This window comes from Acinonyx jubatus, chromosome E2, assembly GCF_027475565.1.
Source record: "Acinonyx jubatus isolate Ajub_Pintada_27869175 chromosome E2, VMU_Ajub_asm_v1.0, whole genome shotgun sequence".
NCBI classification, from domain to species: Eukaryota; Metazoa; Chordata; class Mammalia; order Carnivora; family Felidae; genus Acinonyx; species Acinonyx jubatus.
The window spans coordinates 48,824,201-48,851,230 of NC_069396.1; the positions used below are offsets into that span (position 1 = coordinate 48,824,201).

The 27,030-nt window shown below is 36.5% G+C and overlaps 1 protein-coding gene and 1 long non-coding RNA gene across 6 annotated transcripts in view; one reads left to right on the forward strand and one right to left on the reverse strand.

Annotated features, from left to right (window-relative positions):
* Positions 1-26,074, forward strand: part of LOC128313149 (uncharacterized) — a 37,088-nt gene extending 11,014 nt beyond the window's left edge. For both annotated transcript variants that reach the window (XR_008293407.1, XR_008293406.1), the window contains 3 exons: positions 2,982-3,030; positions 16,747-16,848; positions 25,795-26,074. This is a non-coding gene — a long non-coding RNA (uncharacterized LOC128313149). The remainder of the gene's footprint in view (positions 1-2,981; positions 3,031-16,746; positions 16,849-25,794) is intronic.
* ZNF404 (zinc finger protein 404) overlaps positions 1-27,030 on the reverse strand; it is a 50,905-nt gene that overhangs the window by 22,886 nt on the left and 989 nt on the right. Inside the window, exons 3-5 of one of the 4 annotated variants that reach the window (XR_008293403.1) lie at positions 16,711-16,786; positions 13,796-13,922; positions 9,235-10,029 (exon numbers count right to left, since the gene is read on the reverse strand). Coding sequence is in view for 1 of the 4 variants with exons in the window: in XM_027037733.2 (XP_026893534.2) it covers positions 5,965-7,418; positions 13,796-13,922 (1,581 nt within the window). In the remaining 3 variants the exon portion in view is untranslated. Of the gene's footprint in view, positions 1-2,771; positions 7,419-9,234; positions 10,030-13,536; positions 13,923-16,710; positions 16,787-27,030 lie in introns of those variants that run through there. The other 3 variants (XR_008293404.1, XM_027037733.2, XR_008293402.1) reach the window with 3 other exon arrangements.

The window sequence follows — 27,030 nt, forward strand, 5'->3', positions numbered from 1 at the left end:
TTGGTTGAGGTGAGATAGGAACATGTGATAGCTGTTTTTAGTATACAACAACCTGGGTGAATCAGTAGAGATTATGTTCGGCTGTAAGACAGAGACAGAACGACTGGTTCAAACAGGAAAATTTTTCTGTCACCTAGAATTCTGGAGGCGGCAGTCTAAGCCTGGTTTTGTGGCTCTGCTCCAAAGTCCTCCAAACCATTTTATCCAAATCCAGGCAGCAGAATGGAGACACGGAGTAAGGAAGAAAGGGAGATAGCCAGGCGTGTTTAAGGAAGATTTCCCCAAACTGCCACACAATCTCAATGGTCTCCAGTTGGCCATAACAGAAGATCCATAATAAGGCGGGGGAATCATCATTCTGAGTTATGCACATAAGCAAATAAAGAAATGGTCATTATTTTATTATAGAAGAAAGTGGATGAATATAGGAGATAATTAGCACACTTGGCCCTAATTCAAATACGGACCATGGAAACTATCTTCTTGGATACCAGTATTGAACAAAAACGCTAAGGAGTAAATAATTGAGGGGTGCCTGAGCGACTCAATCGGTTAAATGTCCGACTTCGGCTCAGGCCATGATCTCATGGTTTGTGGGTTTGAGCCCCGCATTGGGCTCTGTGCTGACAGCTCAGAGCCTGGAATCTGCTTTGGATTCTGCGTCTCCCTCTCTCTACCCCTCTCCCACTTGTCCTCTGTGTGTCTCCCTCTCTCAAAAATAAACATTAAAAAAATATATTTTTTTTTAATAATTGAAATGGGAGTTTACAGGTACACTTACAGTATTTAAGTTTTTCTGGGGGTGCCTGGGTGGCTCAGTTGGTTGAGCATCCAACTTCGGCTCAGGTCACGATCTCACGGTTTGTGAATTTGAGCCCCGTACAGGGCTCTGTGCTGACAGCTCAGAGCCTGGAGCCTGCTTCGGATTCTGTCTCCTCTCTATGCCCCTCCCCACTTGTGCTGTGTCTCTCTGTCTCTCAAAAATAAACAAATGTAAAAAAAAAAATTTTAAAAAGTCTTTCTGGAATTTTTGGTCTCTTACATCCCATTATGGCCTGCTAATTCTACTTAATATATGAAAATTTTTTGACTTTTTTTCCTACCATCACAGCTGTAGTGAATCTTCCTTATATGCAGCCTGGATTATTGCAGTCCCTAGTAATATTGGACAGATACTTTGTATTCAGTTTTTCCTGATGCTCCTCTCATTCCTGTCCTATATCCAATACATACTATATGGCCACCCAATTGAACTTTCTAAGACATAAGGCTAGTGTAACTGAGAAATTGATTTAAACTTTATCTAATTGTAGTTAATTTAAATATACAAACAAAAGCAGTGTAGGGGCAACTGGCTGGCTCAAAGAGTGTGCAACTCTTGACCTCTGGGTCATAAGGTCAAGCCCACGTTGGGTGTAGAGATTACTTAAATGAATGAATAAATAAAACTTTTTTTTTTTTTTATTAAAAAAAATTTTTTTTTAACGTTTATTTATTTTTGAGACAGGGAGAGACAGAGCATGAACGGGGGAGGGTCAGAGAGAGAGGGAGACACAGAATCCGAAACAGGCTCCAGGCTCTGAGCTGTCAGCACAGAGCCCGACGCGAGGCTCGAACTCACGGACCGCGAGATCATGACCTGAGCCGAAGTCGGACGCTTAACCGACTGAGCCACCCAGGCGCCCCAATAAAACTTTTTTGAAAAGCAGTGTTGACATATTTTGCCATTACTGACAACTTTATTGTTTTGGAAGGACTACATTTCACTTCAACCACTGCATAGATCTTATTTTTGTATTATAATGTACATGTCCTGTGTAGATGTTGTTTCTAGTGTTACACGTAATCACATCACTGATGTAGCTGATGTCAAGCCAGCGATGGGTTTACTTGGGTATTTTATGCAGACAACGTGAGTTGCAGTGATATGAAGGAAATAATAATTGGCAATTAAATATAAATACTTATTACTTTAATCATAATTAAATTATTCTAGGTTAAATATGTGCAAATTTTAAAAGTTAAAATGAAAGCATACTAATGGCCTGTAGTCAAATGGAAGCCAGTACTCTGGCCAGAGTAGTAAAAAATAAGAGGCTGGAAGAGGTGCTATGAATTTCACCATAAATGCCGGTTGCAATTTGCTGTGAACAGAGCAAACAAACAAAAAATTTTTGAAAATTTTTTGGAAAAAAAATTGATGAAAATTTTCCTTTCAATAACCAAAAAGGAATAGATAAAAGCACTTACCTGAAAGGAGCATTAAATGGGCAACCAAAATATTTAAATAACTTTGAAACATAATCTGAGCTTATAACTGCGTGTAGCTATAAAATGGCTTTGTGTCTTACACACAAAATATCAATTTTCAGATGGAAATATAGAAAGATAAATTATTTTAGTTATGGAGTTTTGTTAGGATATGAAGACTAAACATTATATTTTATTAAAAAAGGGGCACGTGAGTGGCTCAGTTGGTTAAGCATCAACTTCTGCTTAGGTCATGATCTCACAGTTCGTAGGTTTGAGCCCCATGTTGGGCTCTGTGCTGACAGCTCAGAGCCTGGAGCCTGCTTCGGATTCTGTGTGTCCCCCCTCTTTGCCCCTCCCTGGCTCATGCTCTGTCTATCTCTCAATAATAAATAGAAACATTTAAAAAAATTTTAAGTAAAAAAAAATTTTTTTAATTAAGCCACCAGTCAACTGCTCATAAAAGATCTTTCTAACAATATTAAAGATTAATTCAAAATTAGTAAAGCTACATATATTCTTCTTTAGTTTTTAGGTGAGTTGTACAATATGAAATATTGCCAAATTAACACTCTGGGTACATTTTGTTTCAAAGACTTCCAAATCAAATAGAAATGTTGTCAATTTTCAGCCTACAAAATTAGATTCATACCATAGATAATTAAAAATCTATATATGTCAAAAAAAGAATTTCCTCTAGATATGAAAAAAAATAATTTCTATTACAATAGGTGGTGCTCCAGCTATGCTGTTAAAATGTGGATCCCTTGGAATTTTAAGGTAAGAGCCTAATGTCTCCCTAATTGACTTGCTTCCCAGTATGAAAAGTATGATGGCTTGGTATATACATGTAAATGTTATGAATCATTGTCATTTATGGAGCTGTTGAAAGAAACAGAAAACAATGAATTTATTTATCTTATGTTTTTTGCCAGTGCTCATTGGTTGAATGGTGGAAGAGTTATACAAAGATTTACGGTACTTTCAACTCTGAGGCTTTCTTTAAAAAAAAAAAAAATACTTGGTGGGGTGCCTGGGTGGCTTAGTCGGTTAAGTGTCTGACTTTGGCTCAGGTCATGATCTTGTGGTTTGTGACTTTGAGCCCCTCGTCGGGCTCTGTGCTCTCTCAATCTCTTTCTCTCTCTGCCCCTTCCCCACTTGTTCTCTTTCTCTCTCTCAAAAATAAACATTTAAAAAAATTTAAAAATACTTGGCAAATATTTCATAATCAAGACCCCCAAAATGACAGTGTGATTTGCTTTCTCACAAGTATCACACTGCATTTGAACAAACAAAATCTGAAATTCCAAGGAAAGGAAAAACTGTTTTTATGACTTAGCTAAAAGGGTAGGAATATTTCCTGAAAGTGATACTTTTCATAAGTTAATACTAATTTTACTAATTTTCCTATCATGAATTGATATATGAAAGATTTTCTTCAGAATCAAAAGCATTGTCAAAATATGCAATTAAGAAACAGGAAATCTTAGTAAGGAAATAGAAGCTATTAAAAAAAGCACTAAATGAGGACTATAGGACTAAAAAGTGCAACATCTCAAATTTAAGACTTGATAGATAAGCTTAACAGCATAATTGAAATGATGGGAAAAAGAATCAGTGAATTTGAAGATAGAGTAATAGAAATTATCCAATCTGAAAAACAGTTGAAGAAAACAGAACAAGTGACCTGTGGAATAATATCAAAAGATTTAACATGAGTACTTGGAATCCCAGAAGGAGAGGCAAGGGCAGAAAAAAAAATCTGAATATGGATAAAAGTTTCTGGAATTTGGGGAAAGGCATTAGTGTACAGATTTCAGAGGCTCAGAGAACTCCAAACAGGAGTAACATAAAACCATACCTAGACCAGCACAGTCAAACAGATGAAAAACAGATAATGAGAAAATCTTGAAAACATGCAAAGAGAAATGACACAGAAGGAAAATAATTCAAATGACTTCTCATCATAATCTATGGAGGCCAGAAGTCAGCGTTACAATATCTTTTTCAAAATACACAATAAAACCCATAAATCTATTTTAAGAAAAATACTCCCTTCAAGAACAAAGGCATTCAGTAAAAGAAACTGAAAATTCATCACCAGCAGATGTGCACTCCAAGAAATGCTAACGTTCTTTAAGGTGAAGGAAAATGATACCACATGGAAATTCAGACCATTGGGAATTGGTAACTGGGAATAATGAAGAGCATGGGGAAAGGTAAATATATGGATAAATATAAAATATGAGGAGTTTTGGGGGGGTCTTAATTTCTTTAAAATAATAACCAATTTAAATTTCAAGTGGAATGCCAATGTGACTTTCCGTGGATTACTAATTGCAAAGAAAAAAATGTACCAGTACAACGGAGAGAAATGGTGACCAATACATGAACCAAGAGACCAAACATAGTTTCACTGGTATGCCAACTGATATTTTATAATATTAAGTACACTATTACCTATGAAGTTGTCTTGTAAAAAATGTGTAATCTGAAACCTAATCAAGCCTCTAGACATAACCTTCAGTTCAAAATAAATACAAAGGAAAAAGGAAAAGTTAAGCCCACCTTGAGAAAAAGGACAAATATGGAATTAACAATATTATGTAGGTTACTTCTTCTGAGTCTTCAAAAAAGGTAAGGAGGTGGAGAGTAAATTCTTGACCAATTCTTATCAGCCTCAACAAGCCACAGTCATATAACATATATGAGCTTAGTTTGGTTTTTGACTTTTTAAAAATCCAGCACTTTTAGAAGATGTTCTTTAAACAATCAGAAAAATTTGTAAATGGGCTGAATGTTGTGAAACAATATAGGGTTATTGTTAATGTCTTTTTAGGTAATAGTGGGTTAATGGTCATCTAGAAGATTATCCTTAATTCTAAGAATTGTATGTTGACTTTTTAGAGGTGAAGTGATATCTAAAACATTCACTGAAAAACACAGCAAAATGATATATGTAAAATACATTCAATATGCAATAAGAATGATATGTGGTATTTGTGCATCTGTACATATACATGTTCATACATAGAGAGAGAAATATTAGATATTGAATCTAGGTGGAGGGCAAAAAAACATCATTGTAACACTGCTGTACCTTTTATGTAAGTTTGGAAACTTTCAAAAACTTGAGGAAAACTTTTCCAAGTCAATGTATGTCTTTGGCTACCAAATTATTAGTTTTTAATTTATTTCAGTTGTAGGGAATGTGGGTTGTATGTTATCTGTATTACAGAATTGATTGTAAGAAAAGTTTCTGCAAACTACTTTGTCGTTTTTCAACAGCTAAATTCTCAATATTCAATAAAGGCACAGGGTTTCTTCTTATTAACCTTCAAGGGGTTGAGCTTTGAATAAAAAAGGGTCTTGTTTAATATATTCTATGGGATTTTGTCCAGAATGAATTATCTGAAAAAAATATGCTTATAGAGTCCTCCTTCCACATGAATTTATATACAGTAATACTAGTGATTATCATTTAAAAACCACAATACTTAGTAAACAAACACTATGTGCCAGATGCCTTTCTAAGCATTTATATTTTTATGTTAAATAACTTAATCTTTACCATAACATTATTAGGTGGTGGAATAGTGACAATGGTAAAGGATGTGCCATGGCTAAAAGGCTTTCTGACTCTCACTACATCAAGAGTTTCTCACCACTATGAAATCTTTGATGTTGGGTAAGTTGATAGCAATGAGTAAAGGCCTATCCACAGTCCTTACATTTGTGTGGTTTCACACCAGTATGAATTCTCTGATGCTGAGTCAGACGATCACTACGATTAAAGGCCTTACCACATTCTTTACACTCATAGGGTTTTTCACCAGTATGAATTCTCTTATGTTGAGAAAGACCTGAGATAGAACGAAAGGCCTTTTTACATTCTTTACATACATATGGTTTCAAACCAGTATGAACCGTCTGATGATAAATCAGTTGAGAATTAAGTCTAAAGGTTTTTCCACATTCCTTACATTCATATGGTTTCTCCCCTGCATGAATTGACTGATGCGTTTTAAGGTCTCCAACACGACTGAAGGCTTTCCCACATTGTTTACATTCATGTGGTTTCAAATTAGTATGAATTATCTGATGTTGAATAAGGTATGAATGAAGCTTAAATGTCTTCCCACATTCTTTGCATTCATGTGGCTTCTCACCAGTATGAATTCTTTGATGTTGTGTAAGTTGAGAGCCTCTACAGAAGGCCTTCCCGCATTCCTTACAATCATAGAGCTTCTCACTACTATGAATTCTCTTATGTTTAAGAAGGCTTGAGCCCCTACTAAAGGCCTTTCCACAGTCCTTACATTCATGAGGCTTCTCGCCAGTATGACTTCTCTGATGTTCAATAAGTAGATAGCTGCGAACAAAGGCCTTTCCACATTGTTTACATTTATATGGTTTCTCACCAGAATGAATTTTCTTATGTTGATAAAGACTTGAGCGATGACCAAAAGCCTTCCCACATTCCTTGCATATATAGGGTTTCACACCATGATGCATTTTCTGATGTAGGCACATATGTCGGTACAATCTAAAAGTTTCCCCACATTCATTACATTCATAGGGTTTCAAACCGATATGAATTTTCTGATGTTCAGTAACGTGAGAATAACGTCTAAAAGACTTCCCACATTGCTTACATTCATAAGGTTTCACACCAGTATGAATTATCTGATGTTGAATAAGCTGTGAATAAAACCTAAAGGCCTTCTCACATCCATTACATCCATAGGGTTTCAAATCAGTGTGCATTTTTTTATGTCTAATAAAATGCTGGAGAACTATAAAGGCCTTTCCACATTCTTTACATTCATATGGTCTCACACCATTATGGTCTCTCAAATGTTCAGTAAAGTGTGATTTTTTTCTAAAGCCCCTCCTACATTCCTTACATTCATAGGATTTCTCTCTAGAGTGAATTCTCTGATGTAGAGGAAGAGATATATGTTTTATAAATGTCATTTGACTAAAACATCCCATGTTGGGTCCCTGTTCTCTCCCAAATTCAATTCTGCACTGTGGGTCATTTCTGAAAATAAACCTCATTAGGTTGAAGGTTTTACTTCTTTTCATTGTCTCCCGATGGTATGAATTTACTTCATAACTGCTTTTTTCTGAAGATAACTTGTTGGTCTCAGTTGTAAAATCAAAGTCTGAAAGAAAATGAGAAAATAAATGCTATTTTCCTGTACTGGGGGTGAGGAGGGGCCTTCTAGAGTAAAAACAGGGATAAATTGAGAAGTATACTCACTGGAAGTAAAAGGGTTATAAAATCCTAAAATCGTGTCATTAAATTTTTAAGAGGCAAGAAGGCCTCAGGAAATTATAAAAGTTCATACGAGACTTTTAAGGTTTGTGAGTAGGCAAAGAGAAAAAGTCAGTAGTTCTCATATTTAGTGTGGGTCAAAATTACAGAGAGAGCTTTTTATATATAGTGCCTTTTAGAGATCCACTGAGACTGAATCAGATTCTGCAGGAGTAGGTTCTGGTTATCTACATTTCTAACATTATCTATCAGAGGCTCTATGTAATTTTTTCGGTGGGTTGTCTTTATCTTAGCATGAAACCTAAATACACAATCATGAATAAAAAGGATGTCTTATTTACACAAATTCATTTCAAGCCCTTGGCATCTTTGTTCCCTATATACTATCCCAATGCATCTCTTCAGCTACTAAGATGTCCCATGACCTTTCCCATTCCCTGGGGATCCACCTTTCAGAAATCCTCTTACCTCACTCCTTTAAATTACTATCTTCAGGTGCTGCAGGTTAGAAATCACTTCTTCAGAAAGGCTGCCTCTGCTAACTCTAAGTAAATTCATATCCTTTATCCTGTATTCCAACACCTAACTTTTTGTCTTCAAAATACTTTTCTCTATTACATACTTATTTTCTCATTTGTTTTACTACTTAGTTTCTTACTCTAAAACTCAAAAATTCTTGCAACTACTACTGCAAAACAAGTCCTTAGTTGTAGAATAAAGTACTGAATTTTAAAAAATAACTTGGATGAAAATAAAGGTAAATAAGGATGAAAATCAAGGTCACTGGGGAAGGCAGCCAAGCAAAATAACCATTTCGTTTCTGAAAATGATGCAACAGTTATCAACTATCTCTCGCTGGTCCCAATCTCTCATGCCTTATTATAGTAAAGTATGCTTTCCTCTATCATTTACCTTACAGGTGAGAAAAATGTACAGCCAAACTAGCTTAGTCAAAAATATAAATGGAAAGAGGTGATACCTGATCGTTCTCCACCTGCTTATCCCCTTAAATTGACGTACATTGCTCCATCCTTCCTGTGCCAAGTCATGATTGTTTTTCTGCTTTATCTCAATCAAGATAATCAGATGGTGTATTACCTTCATCAGTAGAACTTTAACATTGTTTATCCATCCTACTGATGCTAACTGTGTTCTGTTTCTCTAATGGCTTTCCCAAATTCTCCCTTCCATTCCTTTATAGGCAAGGCAAATTGTCCTTGAATTTCACAGAAATGCATTTCAGGAATTGCAATAGTTAATATTATTTTTAAATGCTTATGAACATCTAAGAAATTAAACTTGAGGATGTTGGGGAAAAATAAAGTAACTAAATACCATGGGAACAGACCCTGGGAAACCAAATGCCTGGGACGCTGCAACAAAGAATACGTTGAATGTAGGCTAAAAATGGGCTGTCTGGATGGTGGAGCAGCCTGAAAGACTCTCACGTGCTAAATGGGTCGAGTATGAGGTGAAGACAAGTGGGATTCTTCTATGAATGAAGTACAATATGTTCACAAAGTTGAAGTAAAGCAAACAATATTCTCTGAATCAACGAAAAATGAATAGCAATCTCAAAAAGCCAAAACCCTTTCTCTGGATAAATAAAAACCAACAACTACTTTTAGAGAATGATAACATACAAACTGAAACCACAGAACATCTTGAAAAGAATGATAGTAAAAATACAACACATCAGAATCTATGGCCTTCAACTGTATTGCTGCAAACACATGGACCAAAAGGCGTACATCAAATGAAAAATTAAAGAATTAAAATGAATAAATTAAATATGAAATCCAAAATTAGGAAAAGACAAAAATTAGAAAAAGAATGATAAAATATATTGAAGGAAAGCAGAAGAGGAAAATCAATAAAAACAAATTTTAAATAAAACTGTACAATTAACACATACGAACAAACCACTAGCCTACCTATTCAAGGAACAAAAGATAGGAGGACAATCCAAACGCAATGACAACAGGCAGTCAGTCATCAATAAAGAAATAGAGAATGTTTAAGAAATCCTTAAAGACAACTATGCAAATAAATTTGAGATGTACATGATGACGTTTTTTTCTGAAAATATTATTTATAAAAACTGACCCCAGTGAGATTTACTGACTTGGTCCTAACAAATAGAATATGAAAAGGAAACAAAAATAATAACTTTTCAGTGAAGAAAACTGACAGACACTACTTTATACAAGTTTTTAAGGTTAACAGCACACTGATAAATCATATCGATATCAGGTACTCCCGTTATACAATGAGAAGGGTACTTCTCTGGTATTCTTCCCCCAAATCCATAATCTCAGTTTGATCATAAGAAAACAAACAGCCCAAAATTTGGAGGCACTCTACTAAATACCTGACCAAACTGTATCTTCAAAAGTATCAAGGTCAAGAAAGAGAAGGAAAAACTGAGAAACTGTCACATTTGGAGGAAACTAAGGACACGTGATGACTAAAAGTAATGTGGTATCCTGGATTGGATCCTGAAACAGAAAAAAAGACATTAGTGCAAAAACTGGTGAAATCTACATAAAATATTTAGTTTATAGTAATTGTAAAATGTTAATTTGGTAGTTTTCACAAATGTACCATGGTTATGTAAGATGTTAGCATCATTATGGGAATGGTATACTAGAACTCTTTGTACCACATTTATAACTCTTCTGTGAATCTAAAATTATTTCAAAATAAAAAGTAAGACAATAACAGAAATAGACCCCAGAAGAGATGGAAAATCTAAACAAACCAATTTCCATAGAAGAAATAATTTTAAAAATGTGTATTTATGCCCACAAAAAGGTGATTACAATTAGCTTCCCTGTTGGCCAGGTTTCAGTCTCTGTAAACTATTTCCCACTAATGTGAACTAGGGTGCCTTGGAGAAATAGCTAATTCCTGGTCCAGGGCAGGGAAGATATAAGGTGAGTCTAAAACCTCTTGTATTAAAGTGCAAAGAAGCTCTCAAAGACAGAGTGAATAATTTGTGATTTTGGTCATGTAACATTAAGAGGGATCAAATTTACCCTCCTACCTTAAATAACTAGAAAACCCAACAAAATAGATGAAACAATATCATTCAAATATTGGAAAATAGTGCCAGACAGAAATCTCCTGAGAGAAGGGAAACAAATGAAGTGTGCCCCACAAGTACCACATCTGACTGCCTAAAGAGAATTTCCAGAACAAAGCACAAGGAGGGGAAACTAAAACAGTGCAGCTATATCCCTGAGTTGAGAAGACAGAGTAGAGAATGAAGGGAAAGAAAGAGATGCAGAATTTGCAAGTTGGAATACTAGAGAGGAGGAAGAGAGATCTCTAGAGATCTGTAGAGGAATCTCCTTGAAGCTGGATGAGTATGAATCTGGACATCTGTGTGAGGAAACAAATAACAAAGAATGTACTACCAGATAGAAGTAGGCAGAACATCCCCTGGAAGTCAGAAAGGGCCTGGGAAATTCCTGTTTCCACCAACCAGAATGGAAAGACCCCATAACACGAGGCATCAAACAGAGTCCACAGAAGGATACGGCCTCAGTGGGGTGGGGGTGAGGGTGGGGCAAATTATCCCTAGACTAAAAGCTGTTCTGGACCCACCCTAACAAAACTTAAAAGCAAACCACAAAAGGATCAACAGATTCCAAATTACCTAACTGTATCCCAGACCAAAGCCCAAAAATGTGTAAAAGAATATTAGAAATCCAGCATCCCAACACAGTAAACTTCACAATGTCTGGCATCTAATAAAAAATGATCAGGCATGCAAATAGCAGGAAAATGTGACCCTTACTAGGAGAAAAATGAATCAAAAGAAACAGACCAAGGAATGATGCAGATAATATAATTAGTAGGCAAGGATACTGGAAAAAGCTATTGTAAGTATATCCCATATTTTAAAAAGATGGCTACTCTTCTCATCTTTTAATGTTCTTTTTTTTTGTTTCAAGTTTTTATTTAAATGCTAGCTAGTCAACATACAGTGAAATATTACAGGAACAGAAAGTGATGCATCAGTTACCTACGACACCCAGTGCTTATCACAGCCAGTGCCCTCCTTAATACCCATCGCCCATTGAGCCCATCCCCCACCTTCCTCGTTCCCTCAACCCTGTTTGTTCTCTGTCGTTAAGAGTCTATTTTATGGTTTGTCCCTCTCTCCATAGCTTATTCTTTGTTAGACTCAACACGCAAAAGCATTTATGGGGAATATTTTCCCAAAATTCTTACATGTTCAAACTGTTGCACCTGTACTTTAATGACAGATGATTTAGGCCTGAATCTTCTAATTTTGGGGGAGACTCTTGATGACTGATTCAGTTCCTTTAGTGCTTATGAGACTTTTCAGGTTTTTTTCTTGAGTGGAAATTTTTGTAGATTAAAATTTTCTAATCATTTATTTCATTTGATTTTTCGTTTCTTTTTGGCAGGATGATTTTCAAAATACTGTATTTCACGGCTTCAAGGTTTGTAATGAGGTGGCTTTTTTCCTTACACAGATTTTTTTTTTCTTGATTCATGTTGAGAGAGTTGCACCGCTTTTACCGGTTCTTGGAGAGAAGCAAATTGATTTGACTTGCTCTTTTGTGTCTGGCTTTCATTTCATTACTTTCTACTTTCTTTCACTATTTCCTTTCTTCTACTTTCTTTAAGTCTGTTATGCTCTTCTTTTCCTGGCATGTCAAGCGGATGATTCACTTATTAATTCTCAACAATTCTTCTGGAATCAAAAAAATCCATTCAGAGGGGCACTTGGGTGACTCAGTCGGTTGAACGTCTGACTCTCGATTTTGGTTCAGGTCATGATCTCACAGCCGTGAGATTGAGCCCTGCATCAGGCTCTATGATTAGGATTCTCTCTCTCTGCTCCTCCCCTGGCTCCCTCTCTCTCTCATATAAATAAACATTAAAAAGAATTTTTTTTTAAAAGATCGTTTGGGAGAAGCAGCTTAAAATCGAAACAGATAAGCAATAAGAGCCATGAAGAAGTGGTGAATTGGTCCTGAGGATCCACTACTTTTCCCCTGTAGAAACTCATTGATTCCGAGTGCAGCTAGCAGTAAAGTGATAAAAAAGAGGTAGCTGACCATTACCCAAACTGAAAACTAGCACTGACCCAGCTCATTCCCTGATTGTATTATAGTGATCAGCCTGCCATCCTATCAATTAATAGAGGAAAATGTAAATACTCTGGTGGAAGATCCCATCATATGGAAACTGTTCAGTTCTTGTCAACACGATGTCCAGCATACAATCACAATTCCAGGTGACTTAAAGAGGAATTACCAGATGACGAATAATGAGAGGAAAAAAAAGAAAGAGAATCATACCCAAGGATAGTACAAAAAATGAAGGCCTTCAAGAATTCCATAATAGCTTTGATTAAAATGTTTAAGAAAACAGATGAGAAAACAGTAATGAAAAGAAAGTAAATAAAAGAATGAAGAATTTCAACAGATAATTAGATGCCATAAAAGACCACCAAATTGAATTTCTAGAACTGAAAAAGACCACATCTGATATGAAAAATCCATCTTTAAGAGCAGACTCATCATAGCAGAATATGGGATAAATGAGCTGAAATACACGTCAACAGAAAATAATAGAGAGAAAGGGAAATAAATACATGATAGAACTGTGCGATACACTCAAAATATCTAACATCACCATAACTGGCATCCCAGGAGAAATAATGGTCAAGCATTTTCCAAAAACTGAACAAAGACTTTCACTTCTCAGTAGAATCTATAAAAGCACTGCAAACCAACTTTTCTCCTGCTGTAAATGCAAAAATAACACTAAGCAGATAATACTCTTGATTCATTCTACACTGTAGAAATTACCATGGTTCTTTTGTAGCAAAGAGAAAACCAGGACCCCATGTTATCTGTTCTCCATGTAGGTGGACCAGCAATTAAAGTGGAATATTTGTAGATATTCTGGACATACACATAATATGAAATTTGTTTCCTTTGCATTGGTTATGCAGGAAAAAGTCCAATAATTCAAACCTTTATTGATTTAGAAAAAGAAGGAATTGTAGGATGGGGCGGAGGGAGGTAAATGAAAGACAGAAAAGATTCAGGTGCTGAAGAGAGATGCCCATTTCCACCTAATAAAGGTCAAACTAGGCCTTGGAGAATATGAATATGGAGACATTTATCTGGTTTCTCGCTATAGAACATAAAATACACAGTGGAGAAAGCAGCTATTCCAGACAGCAGATTCTACATCACTTCAGGCAGATGTCCTTACCCAGTGAGACCAAGTTAGTATAATTCTCCAACATCACATCTCTGTACAAATCCCTCTGATCAGAATTTAGGCATTCCCACTCCTCCTGAGAAAAGTCTATGGCAACATCACTGAATGTCAATGGCACCTGAAATGACAAACCCACGTATTATTTGTAACAGTAAAGAAAAAATGTTCAAGATGGAATGACTGAATTGCAGTAAGGGGGCAATACAGAAAAACAAGTAAGCGGAGTTACAAGATCATGACACGATCAGACGAAGATAAATAAATTAGCTTCTGAAGTAGAGTGCCAACACAGTCTTGAAGAATCCTGTTGGAGTACAACAAATTTCTTTAAAAATAGAGGAAAACTTTAAATGTATGAAAATGAATTAAGTAACCAAGACTTTCCCAATTAAATGAAACAGTATATATAAGCACATTACCTACTATGTACCTAAATCAGACACTATTAGTAAATGCACGTTCTGACATTTTTTCTCCTCAGTGTATATGTAAGGAGCATTGTTCACTTTCTTCCCCAAAATGAATTAAAAAATCTATCCCAGCAAAAATGGAGTAACAGGGATTGGATTTACCTTCCTATGTGAAATAACCAAAAACATGGACAAAATGTATGAGACAATAGTTTTCAAAACAGAAAATATTAGGTAGTGATCATTGAGAGATAAGTAACAAATGCAGTCAACTCTATGATTGCCCTAGCTTACTGCTAGGAGACAGTATTCTACATAATTATTAGAATGGCTAAAATTTAATAGACTGTGTTAGGTGTTGCCAGGGATGTGGAAAGAAATGGAACTCTCAAATACTGATGGTGGGAATGTAAAATGGTACAATCACTTTGAAAAACGGTTTATTTCTTTTTGAAAAAATTGTTTTAATGTTTACTTATTTTTGAGAGAGAGACAGCGCAAGTGGGGGAGGGACATAGAGAGAGGGAGACACAGAATCTGAAGCAGTCAGCACAGAGCCTGACGCGGGGCTCGAACTCATGGACTGCGAGATCATGGCCTGAGTCGAAGTCAGACACTTAACTGACTGAGCCACCCAGGTGTCCCAGTTTATTTCTTAAAAAGTTAAACATCCACGTTACCCAGTCATTCCACTCCTGGTGTTCACCCAAGATAAATGAAAGCATATGTCCACACAAAGATTTTGGCATGAAGCATTTTGGCATAGCAGCTTTACTTGTAGTAGTCAAAAAGTGGAAAGAACTTAGGGGCACCTGTGTGGCTCAGTCGGTTAAGCCTCCGACTTCAGCTCAGGTCACGATCTCACGGTTTGTGGGTTCAGGCCCCGCATCGGGCTCTGGGCTGACAGCTCAGAGCCTGGAGACTGCTTTGGATTCTGTGTCTCCCACTCTCTCTGCTCCTCCCCTGCTCACGCTCTGTCTCTCTCTCTCAAATTAAAATAAAAAAAAATTTTTTTTTAAAGTGGAAAGAACTCAAATATCCATCAACAGAAGAATGGATGGAAAATTTTGGTATATCCTGAGACGAGAATACTAATCAGTAATTAAATGGAATATACTACTGGAATGGAATATATACTGGAATAAGATATGCAACAATATGGATGAATCTCAACATAAATATGCTGAATGAAATAAGCTAATGAAAGAGCACATGATGTATGATTACATTTATATAACATTCTAGAAAAATGCAAACTAACCTATAGTGACAGAAAGGAAGACAGCAGTTGCCTGGGCACAAAGGGCAAGGGTGGGAGCAGGTAAGGAGCGGGCGATTATAAAGGGACATGAGAAAAATTTTTATTATCTTGATAATGGTAAGAGTTTCACAGGTATATACATAGGTCAAAACTCATTAAATTCCACACTTTAAACATGAGCAATTTATTGTAAATTAAATTTCAATAAAGCTACTCTAAAGAGACAAAACACACTCAATTATATGTCAGTTATACTTCAAAAAGCTGATAAAGTTTCTATCTTTGGAAATAGTTTCTATAAAATTAAGTAATTTTATCAAGATGTAATATATGTCAGGTTGTGTATCATAAGCATCTCCTTTATTTTCACAAGTTAAAGTTTTCATTTAGTCCCTCTTAAAGACATCAGATACAATTTTTCTTAAAGTCTTAAGGTGTTATTAATGTTATTAAAATAATATTAAATGTAAAGTATTATGCTATTATGATATTTAGGGTGGACCCAAATCCTAAGCTTTTCCCCACTGTTCAGTATCATCTAGGACATGTAGTTCTAGATGATCTTCCTTTCTACAATCCCTTACTGAATTCCTGTTCCTGAGTTAGAACACACTAATATAGGATGATCAGACCAACACTGATTGACTCAAGACCAGCTATTTATCTTCCAATACAAAATGGACCTTCCTACCTTATTCAGTTCTCAGTGATTCCTTAGCCAGGGCCCTTATGTCTGTCTGTCTGTCTGTCTGTCTGTCTCTCGGCACCAATACCATTTCTACCCAAACTGAAAAGCTTTTCAAAGCTGAGGTTTCATCTCACACCTGACCCTGAGAACATTCCTAACCCAATTCTCCCTTACCTCCCTGGAAAACTATGGAGAAAGTGTACCCTCCTGTGATCAAATAGGACTATCACTTCTATCTCATGAAACCACAAACCTCATAAGGGAAGCTCAAATACTTCCTTCCAGGTACTTTACTCTTTCACTCCTTTAACAATGCTCTCGAGAGAAGACTGAACACATAGAAGATAAATGAATTATTTGATGAATAACTGAAAATCAGTTCTAAAAAAACAAGGAGCAAATGAGGAGGACATTATCCTTCTCTGTAAGGGGAGAAACCATGAAATAGGGTCAGAGATACAACTTTCCTAGATAGGGGGCTTGGGGATAAAGAATGAAAGTTTTATATGAGCTAAAAATCACAGTATTTCAGGATAGAGACACCTACCTGGGCCATGGTTTTCAAACCACCTGTCTTCCTCAGGTTTCCTCTATTAGGGAAGCTGAGTTCAGAGAAGCCAGAGCTGAGAGAGGAAAAAGAGGCCTTGAGACCTTGTGTATCTCGGAACTCCAAAAATTATTTAAGGTAGGAGAACCTTTCTTTTTTCTTCTTTATTTCTGCTTTCCACTGTTCTTTCCCACTCTCCACCCTCCCAAACACATTAACACACATCAGGGGATATGAGAAGTCCAGAGAAACCCAAGCCCTTCCCCATACCTACAGATACAAGCCACACAAGAGTGGATACAGAACAGGGGCACTCTTGCACCAAAGCTCGATCCGGACACCCACAGTGCCTTATTTTTCATTCTTACCAAGCCAACTGAACCCTGCCTGGGTTGTTCAGTGATTCTGAATAGATCCTCCCCCATCCAGGCCTATGTTCCAGGGTAAAGACCAAGTCATACAACACAAACTGCAACAACCTTTATCCTTCATGGACCTAGACATAAAATCTTTTGCACCAAAGACAGAAAACAGTAGACAAACCTGGAAACCTTGACCACTGTAAAACTGCCTGCCCATGTGAAGTCTTTCCCCTAAGCCAAAACTTTGACTTCTAAGATCCTCTGGGTTGACCAACCTGGATTTCCCTATCAGGATCTACTTTGCTGGCACGAGTCCTTGCCTGTGCCCACAGCTCCCGACCCACCCAGTACCCACAAGAGAGGAGTGAATTCCTGCTTACTGAAACCACACAGCAACATACAGATTTTTGCAACCTTACGTGATAGGTAGTGTGTACACATTAACATTTAATTAAAGCCTTTTCCCTATATCACGAACAATCAGTAGAAGTGATATGTTTTGAATTTAATTTCTATAATTATAGGGCCAACTTTTTCCCCTAACTATTGCCTTTGAAACCCAGATTTTTTGTTCCCTTGTGTGAAACCTAAGAATAGGTAATTACAACTTCACCTATCAAAAGATTTACTAAAGAGATGTTTTTTAAGCAATAAGGTACTAACATTTACAGGTATTCAATTGTTGGATTTCAAAGGTTGATGATGTACCACATACAGTAAGGTTGTGGGGAAAAGAACATTTTTTTTTTAATTAGAGAGCGAGAGCGAGAGAGAGAACACGCAAGCACAGGAGAGGAGCAGAGGAAGAGAGAGAGAATCCCAAGCAGGGATTCTCTGTTCAGTGAGGAGCCTGATATAGCACTCAATCCCATGACAGTGGGATCATAACCTGAGCCGAAATCAAGAGTCAGATGCTCAACAGCCACCCAGGTGCCCTAAGAGCATTCTTATGGTGTCCTGTGGACTTCTGAAAACCTAGTGCAGTTGAGACATGTAAGTAGAGTTTTCCATACGAATTTAGCCATGAAAGGCCATTTGTGAGTTTCCATCCAAAGGAAATAACTGTAAAATTTGCCTAGAGATGTATAAAGGAATATTATAGATCCTAGTTAAAATTAAAAGAAAAAACTGGAGAGAAATCTAAAGGTACTAAATCTAAAGGTACTTAGATAGATGGTCAATTAAATAAATTATAGTGCGTTCATGCAATGGAAAGTGAAGCAGACTTTGAAAATGACTGTACAGACCATTGGTTCTCAACAGGGGAACATTTAGCAATGTCTGAAGACATATTTGGTTGTCAAAATATGGAAAGGGCTGCTATTGTTTCTAGTGAGTAGAGAACCAGAGGTGCTGTGAAACATCCTGTAATGTACAGGAAAGCCCCCTCCTCCCCACAACAAAGAATTATCTAGCTGAAAATATCAACAGCATTAAGACTGAGAAACCCTTGGGGCACCTGGATGGCTCAGTCAGTTAAGCGTCTGACTTAGGCTCAGGTCATGATCTTGTGGTCCGTGAGTTCAAGCCCTGTGTCGGGTTCTGTGCTGACAGCTCAGAGCCTGGAGCCTGTTTTAGATTCTGTGTCTCCCTCTCTCTCTGCCCCTCCCCTGCTCATGCTCTGTCCCCCTCTGTCTCAAAAATAAATAAACGGTAAAAAAAATTTTTTTTAATGAGAAACCCTTAAGTAAACTCATTAAAGGAAGATAACCTAATCCAGAGTCTGTATATTATCCACAATGCCAGCATACAATAAAAATTATTAAACATGCAAAGAAACAGGAGAAGGCTACTGATAATCAACAGAAACAAATCTCAGTATAAACAGATCCAGAGATTATCTACATAGTGAAGCTAATAGACAAGGACTTAAAAACATTATATTAAGATGCTCAAAAAAAAAAAAAAAATATGGGCAAAATGGGATGCAAAATGGGTTCAATTGGTAGATCACATGACTACTGATATCAGGGTTGTGAATTCAAGCTCCATGTTGAGTGTAGAGCTTACTTAAAAAAAGTGGGGGAGGGGGGTTCATCTGGCTGGCTCAGTCAGACTGCAAAATGAAGCATATCAATAGAGATTTAGAATCTTAAGAGATTTACATGAACATTTTATAAGAATAGAATACTGAAAATTAAGAATGTATTGAATTGTCAATGTAAAGTCAAATTAACAATAATCTTATGCAGAGAGAAAAAAGGAAAGAACAGAGCAGAACGTAAGAGAAATACAAGAGATAGTCAAGACATGAGATTGAACACCTAAAAAAATAAGACAGGAAATTTACTTGAAGAAGCAATGGACAAAAACATCACAAATCTCGTGAAATGCTTTGATGTATGAATCAAAAAACTCATCAAACCTAACCAGATAAAATGCGCAAATCCATACCTAGGCACAGCATGGCCAAACAACTGAAAAACAAAGTTTAAAAACATATCTTAATAGTATGTTGTTAAAGGATATCAGTTATAAGAACACAACAAGAGAAAGAGTTCATTTCTCAACAGAAATTATAGTAACCTAAGAATGGAATCAGATCTTTAAAGTGTTGAAAGAAAAATATGACAACTGTGAATTTTATACCCGAAGAAAATATTGTTCAGAAATGAAAGTGAGGGGCGCCTAGGTGGATCAGTCAATTAAGCATCTAACTCTTGATTCTGGCTCAGATCATGATCTCATGGTTCGCGGGATGGAGCCCTGCATGGGGCTCTGCGCTCACAGCGTGGAGCCTGCTTGGGGTTTTTCTCTCTCCCTCTCTTCTGCCCCTTCCCCCCTTGCTTGCTCTCTCTCTCTCAAAATAAATAAACAGTTAAAAAAGAAATGAAAGTGAAAGAAAGACCTTTTCTAACAAAAGCTTAGAGAATTTCTTATTAACAGACCCACAATACAAGAAATACCAAAGGACAGCAATCAGGCTAAAGGCAAGTAATCCCGGATGGAAGTGTGGATGTACAAAAAGTTAGGACAGTATATATATGAATAATATGACTAAACAAATGGACTGTTTTAAAGCAACAAAAATAATAACACTTGTGGGGCTTGTAATGAAGAAGAAATGACAGTAACACCATAAATGGAGTTTTTTTTTTTAATGTTTTTTAACGTTTATTTATTAGTGAGAGACAGAGAGACACAGAGCGTGAGCAGGGGAGGCGTAGAGAGAGGGGGAGACACAGAATCCGAAGCAGGCTCCAGGCTCTGAGCTGTCAGCACAGAGCCCGACGCGGGGCTCGAACTCGCGGACCGGGAGATCATGACCTGAGCCGAAGGCAGACGCTGAACCGACTGAGCCACCCAGGCGCCCCTGGAGTTAAACTTAAAATGGTCTCACATTATTTGGTAGGTAGTAAAAGCCCTAATCTAAAGGAGACTATATTAAAGATGCAGTCAAAAATAGCTCAGTTAAAGAATTATAGAATTATACAAAGAATTAAAGAATTATACAAAGATGTACAACCAGAAAAACCTAACAGAGAGATAAAATGAAATAATAAAAAATACTTGATTTCCTGAAAATAAGACAGGAAATGAGAATGAGTAGGACAAACAAAATATATCCCAAGATTACAGACTTAAATCAAACTCTATCAGTAATTACAGTGAAATATAAATGTACTAAACATGGCATTTAAAAGCTAAGATTGTCAGATTAGATTAAAAAGAACAACAGGATCAATTATGCTGCTTATAAGAGATACATTTGAAACATAAAGACACAGACATATTAAAGATAAAAGAGTGGAAAATGTATTAGACATTAATTAGAAGAATGCTGATGTTAGTATATTAATAACAGATACAATGGGCTTCAATGCAAGCAGCATTATAAGTGACATGTTGTACAATTCAACAAGAACAAAATGGGAGTCTTACATTTCTTATGTACCTAATAACACAGCTTTAAAATATATAAAGCGAGGGGTGCCTGGGTGGCTCAGTCGGTAAGTGTTCAACTCTTCGTTTCAGCTCAGGTCATGATCTCACAGTTTGTGAGTTCGAGCCCCACATTGGGCTCTGTGCTGACAGTGCAGAGCTTGCCTGTGGTTCTCTCTCTCCCTCTCTCTCTGCCCCTCCCTTGCTCGCTTACTCTCTCAAAATAAATAAATAAACTTAAAAGATTAAAATAAATAAATAAAATATGTATAGGAAAGCCAACAGAATTAAAGGATAGTTTAAGATTTTAATACCCTTTCAAAAGTTTGAGATTTTAATACCCTCCATTGGTAACCAATGACAGGAAGAGAAAAAAAATAAACAAGGCCATAAAACTTTGAACAGGAGTAATCAAATTGACCTAATTGAACATTGTACTCCCAAACTATAGACTATATACACATTCTTTTCAAATGCTCACAGTGTATTTATCAGAATATTCTGGGCCATAAAACAAGCATCTATAAATTTCAAATGATTAATATCAAAAAAGAATGCATATATTCTGAAGCCTCTGGAATTAACTTAGAACTTAAAAACAGGTATTTCTCAAATGTTTCCAAATATAAAAAGTTCACTTCTAAATAAATACAAGTCAAAAAACAAATCATAATGGAAACCAGACCTGAATGATCCTGAGAGTATGACATAACACAACTTGTCAGATGCAACCAAACCAATACTTACAAAGATATTTTTTACCTTAAAAAAATTTTTTTAATGTTTATTTATTTTTAAGAGAAAGAGAGAGACAGAGCGTGAATGGGGGAGGGGCAGGGCGAGGGAGACACAGAATCCAAAGCAGGCTCCAGGCTCTGGGTTGTCAGCATAGAGCCTGATGCGAGGTTTCGAACCCACAAACCATGAGATCACGACCTAAGTGAGCTGAGGTCAGACATTTAACTGACTGAGCCACCCAGACGCCCAACATTTTTTACCTATGTTTTTTTTTTTAATAAATGCTGCAGATAAATGCCATTCATTGTTTAATCTCCATCATAGTTGTTAGATGTACTACAGATATGTTGACAAAGCAAGTAAATTAGTAATGAAATTACGATGGAAACCCTGTGTCAAATTATGTCAATGCTAATAAATCTGGAATTTATTTTCTCCCAGTGGACAGCGTGAGCATTTGTAATAATTGTCCACTTAGGTTATTCTTTCTTTATACTCTTTGACCCCCTTGAGCTAAACATAAATGTATGTATTATCAAAGTATAAAGGTTAAAAATCAATGATCTACCTTTGGAAGCTAGAAAAGCAAATTTAGAAACCAGTGACATAAAAAACCCACATATACAACAGAGAAAAATGAATAAAGCCAAAAACTATTTCATTGAAGAGATAATATTGATAAGCCTCTAGCTATACTGGTCTAGAATATAAATGCCAATATCAGGAATATGAAAGGAGGTATTACTATATATATTATAGACATTAAATTGATGACAATTTCATGAACAACTTTATGCCAATAAACTTGAAAATGTAGATGACATTTTAAAATTCCTTGAAATAAATTTAATTGAACTGATATAAGAAATGGAAATTCTGAATATTGTTGTATTTACTAAAGAAAGAAAATCTTTGGGGCACCTGGCTGGCTCAGTCAGTCAAGCGTCCGACTTTGGCTCAGGTCTCACTGGGTTCATGAGTTTGAGCCCCATGTTGGGCTCTGTACTGACAGCTCAGAGCCTGGAGCCTGCTTCGGATTCTGTGTCTCCCTCTCTCTCTGTCCCTCCCCAGAGAAAGTCTCAATCTCTCTCTCTCTCTCTCTCTCTCTCTCTCTCTCTCTCTCTCTCTCAGAAATAAACAAACATTAAAAAAAAAAAAAGAAATAAAACCTTTATTAAGGAACTTCCCATAAAATGTCAGGCCCAGAGGCTTCAGTGGCAAATTCTCCCAAACACTGAAGGAATTAAAAATACTAGTAAAACTCAGTATCTTCTAGAAAACAGAAAAAAAAGGACCATATCATGAGGCATAACTGTAGTATCAAAACCTGACAGGGATATTAATCACAAGAAATGAAAATTACAGCATATCTCTCTCATGAACATAGATGGAAGCATATTAAACCAAATATTAGGAAGCATAGTAAACCAAATGGTACCAGTGATAATAGATGATGAGAAGGATTTAATGTAGAAATACAAAGGTCATTTAATTTTCAAAAAATCAATGTAACCTTCCAAACTTAAAAAATAAAGGAGGAAGCCATTCATACATTTTGTCAGATGGAGAATCTTTGATAATATTCAACCACAGTTCATGATAAAAATTCTCGACAAACTAGGAAAAGAAGGGAACTTCTTTAATTTGATAAAGGGAATCTACAGAATAAAACTACAGCTACCATTATATGAGAGGTGAAATATGGGTCGCTGGCCTTCTGAGTTCAGAAACAAGGTAAGGTTGTCCATTCTTACCAGTTCCATTAAATTTTATACTATAAGACCTATCCAGTACCGTAAAGAAAAAAAAAGTGAAATGAAAGGTAAGATTGGAAAAAAAAAAGTAAAGCCATCTTTGTTTGCAAATAACATGATTTTGAACACTGAAAAAAAAATTCAGTTCTGCAAACTAGTAGGATAAGTGAATTCATTAGCAAGATTGTTGAATAAAAGGTCAAAGTATAAAACAATTAATTGTATTAAAGCAAAGTTACTGGAAAATGAAATTTCAAAATCCCAACAGTTTATGAAAAAAAAACTAAAAAATACAACACTTTGGAAAAACCTAACAAAAGAGGTACAAGACTTTTAGACTGAAAACAACAAAACATTAAGAAATTAACAATTAAACAAATGGAAACATATTCTATGTTCAAGAATTGGAAGACTCAATTTTAACTTCTAATTCTCTCTAAATTGATCTAATGATTCAATGCAACTCCAACAATATCAGCAGGATATTTTTTTAAAGAAAATTAACAGCCAATTTGACAAGTTATATTAAAAAAAAAGACAGAAAATTAACAAACTTGTTCTACATTTATATGGAAATGCAAAGAACCCAGAATAGTCCAGGCAATTCTGAAGAACAAAGTTGTCAAAACCACATTACTAGATATCAAGACATGACAGAAAGCTACTGTAATTAAAACAGTGATAGTGACACAGGATTGACAAACAGACCAATAGAACAGATTCCAGACAGAGACTTGCACATATATAGTCACATTTTTCAAAAAAGTCTGATTGCAATATAAATCAGAAAGGATAGTCTTTTTCAACAAATGGTGCCTGAGCAATTGAGTGCCTGTGTGCAAAAAAATTATTTTGACCCTGATTCTACTACATAGAGATATAAATTCAAGATGGATCATACACCTACGTTTGAAAACTGAAACAATAACCCTTCTGAAAGGATAGGAAAATATCTTCAAGATTATGGATGTGCAAAATTTTCCCCCGTTTTTAGTTTAATTTCTATTTTTACTTATTTTAGACTTAGCAAAAAGTTCCAATAGTACAGAGAGTTCTTTTTACCCCTCACCCCAATGTTAACATCTTACATAGGACAGTAATCAAAACCAGGAGATTAACAGTGGGACAATACTAGAGATGGCACATCTTATTCAAATATCACTGGTTTTTCACACTAATGTCCTTTTCTTTTCCAGGATCCTATACGTGATCCCACATTGCATTTAGCTACTACTTATCCTTAGTCTCTTCCAATCTCCATGGTCTCCTCACGGTAATAGTTTTCAACTGCCGCCATAACAAACCACCACAAGTTTAGCTTACAACAACACATATTTATCATCTCACAATTTCTGTGGACCCAGAGTTTGCACACAGTTTAGCAGGATGCTCTCCTTAGGCTGATCTCATAAATTGCAAACAAGGTGTTGGCTGGGCTGTGTTCTCATTCAGAGGTTCACCTGGGGAAGAACCCACTTCAGAGTTCATTTGGATTGTCGGCAGAATTCATTTCTTTGCATCTATACGGCTGAGGGCCCCAGCTTTTTGCTGGCTGTCACCTGGTGGACACCCTCAGGTCCTAGAGGCCACCTGCGTTTCTGGCAATATGGGCTTCTCCCGCATGGCCGCTTACTACATCAAGCCCTCAAGGAGAGTCTAGCTCTAGTCTGCTATAACGGAGTCTTCCACTACATGATATAACCACAACAGTGACATACCATTACTTTGACCATAATGTAACTTTATCACAGGAGTGACATCCCCTCACATTTGCTATTTTCTCTTGGTTGAAAGCAAGTCAGATGCTCGGCTTGTACTCCAGGGGTGGGGACTATACAATGGCACAGACACCAGCAGGCAGGAATCGAGCGGTCACCATAGAGTCTGTCTACCGCACCTATCTTCATGACCTTGCCATCTTGGGGGGAATACCAATCATTTTGTCAAATGTCCCCCCACTTGGTTTTTCTAATATTTTCATGATTGGAGTGAGGTCACGTATTTTTGGCAGTACCACAATGATGTTGTGTCCTTCTCTTCACACCATAAGAAAGGGCCCATGATGCCAATGCCTTATTACTGGTGAGGTTAACCTTGAACACTTGATTAGGCTGCTTTCTGCTGGGTTTCCCCACTGTAAAGTTACTATCTTTCCCTTTGTAGTCAATAGGCAGCGTGGGAAATATTTTGACACTACAAATCCTTTCTCTCCTCAAATTTTCACCCACTAGTTTCAGCCTCTATCAGTTGATTGTGTCTGAAACAACTATTTCTGTGGTGTTTGCCTAATTGCCATTTTCTATCTCCCTCTTCCCTTCTACACTCAACACCTGGAATTCTACCATAAGGAGGAGCTGTCCCTTCTTCCCCAGGAAAAGATGTCTTAAACAGAACAAAGATGCAATAACCGTAAAGAAAAAGACTGATTAAAATTAAGACCTTCTCTTCATTATAAGATATCATGAATAAAGTGAGTCAGAAGCTCTAGGCTAATGAAAGACATTCTTTCTTTTTCTGATCTCAGGTACACACACACACACACACACACACACAGGCATGCATATGCTTACATACACACACAAAGGACTTGTATTCAATACGTATATAATTCCTACAAATCAACAGGAAAATGGCAAAAAAACAGACCAAAAAATGGACAAAAGATTTGAATACTTAGTAAGAGTATATCAAAATGGACAGTATCGTATGAAAAGATATTACATAACCACTTATGAGAAAGTGCTAATTAAAATCACAATGAGATACTACTGTGCACCTATCAGAATGGACTAAAATGAAACGATTAACAATATCAAGTGACGGCCAGTTTGAAAAGTAACTATACTTTGCACTGGAGAGTAAATGAAGTCAATCACTTCCGCCCATAAGTACACACCCAGGAAAACCGAGAACAGATGTCCACATGAAGCCTCGTACAAGAGTGTTCACAGAAGGTTTATTCCTAACAGTCAAATGCGGAAAACAACCCGTTGTCACAAGAATGAATAAACAAACTGTGGTATGGTGACACAAGGGAGTTGGCATAATGTGATCATATTGTGACAGGGCTGCTAGAGACAGAATGGTGTCTCTTCCTGTGAACTCCTAAAGCAGATCACCTGAATTTCTCCTCGTGGCCTCTCACATAGTCTATCTTATTCCTACTTTGATTTCATTTCCTTACTGGATGACAAGTAATTTGAGGATAGCAACTATATCTTTTTGTCATTGTATTCCAGAGTACAAGCATATGGATATATTGTAAATGTCTGGTATTTGACTCAAATTTCAAAACTAGAAATTTATCCTTAGGGAATGACTGTAAAAGGACATAAAGATCTATGCATAATGATGTTCACTATAGACTAATTTAGTTGGTCACCAAAAATTAGAAACATAATAGCTAACGGTAGGCAACAGATTAAATTATGGGGAGAAGGGCTTGGGGGTCCTGAGAAGGATGATCCACCTGCATGACCTCACACACAATTCACAGATAATGTCACTGGTAGGCAGGACATTTCAGAAGAAGGAAAAGAAAGGGTCTCATAACTTTACAATAAAGTGCATTTTACGAATAATGA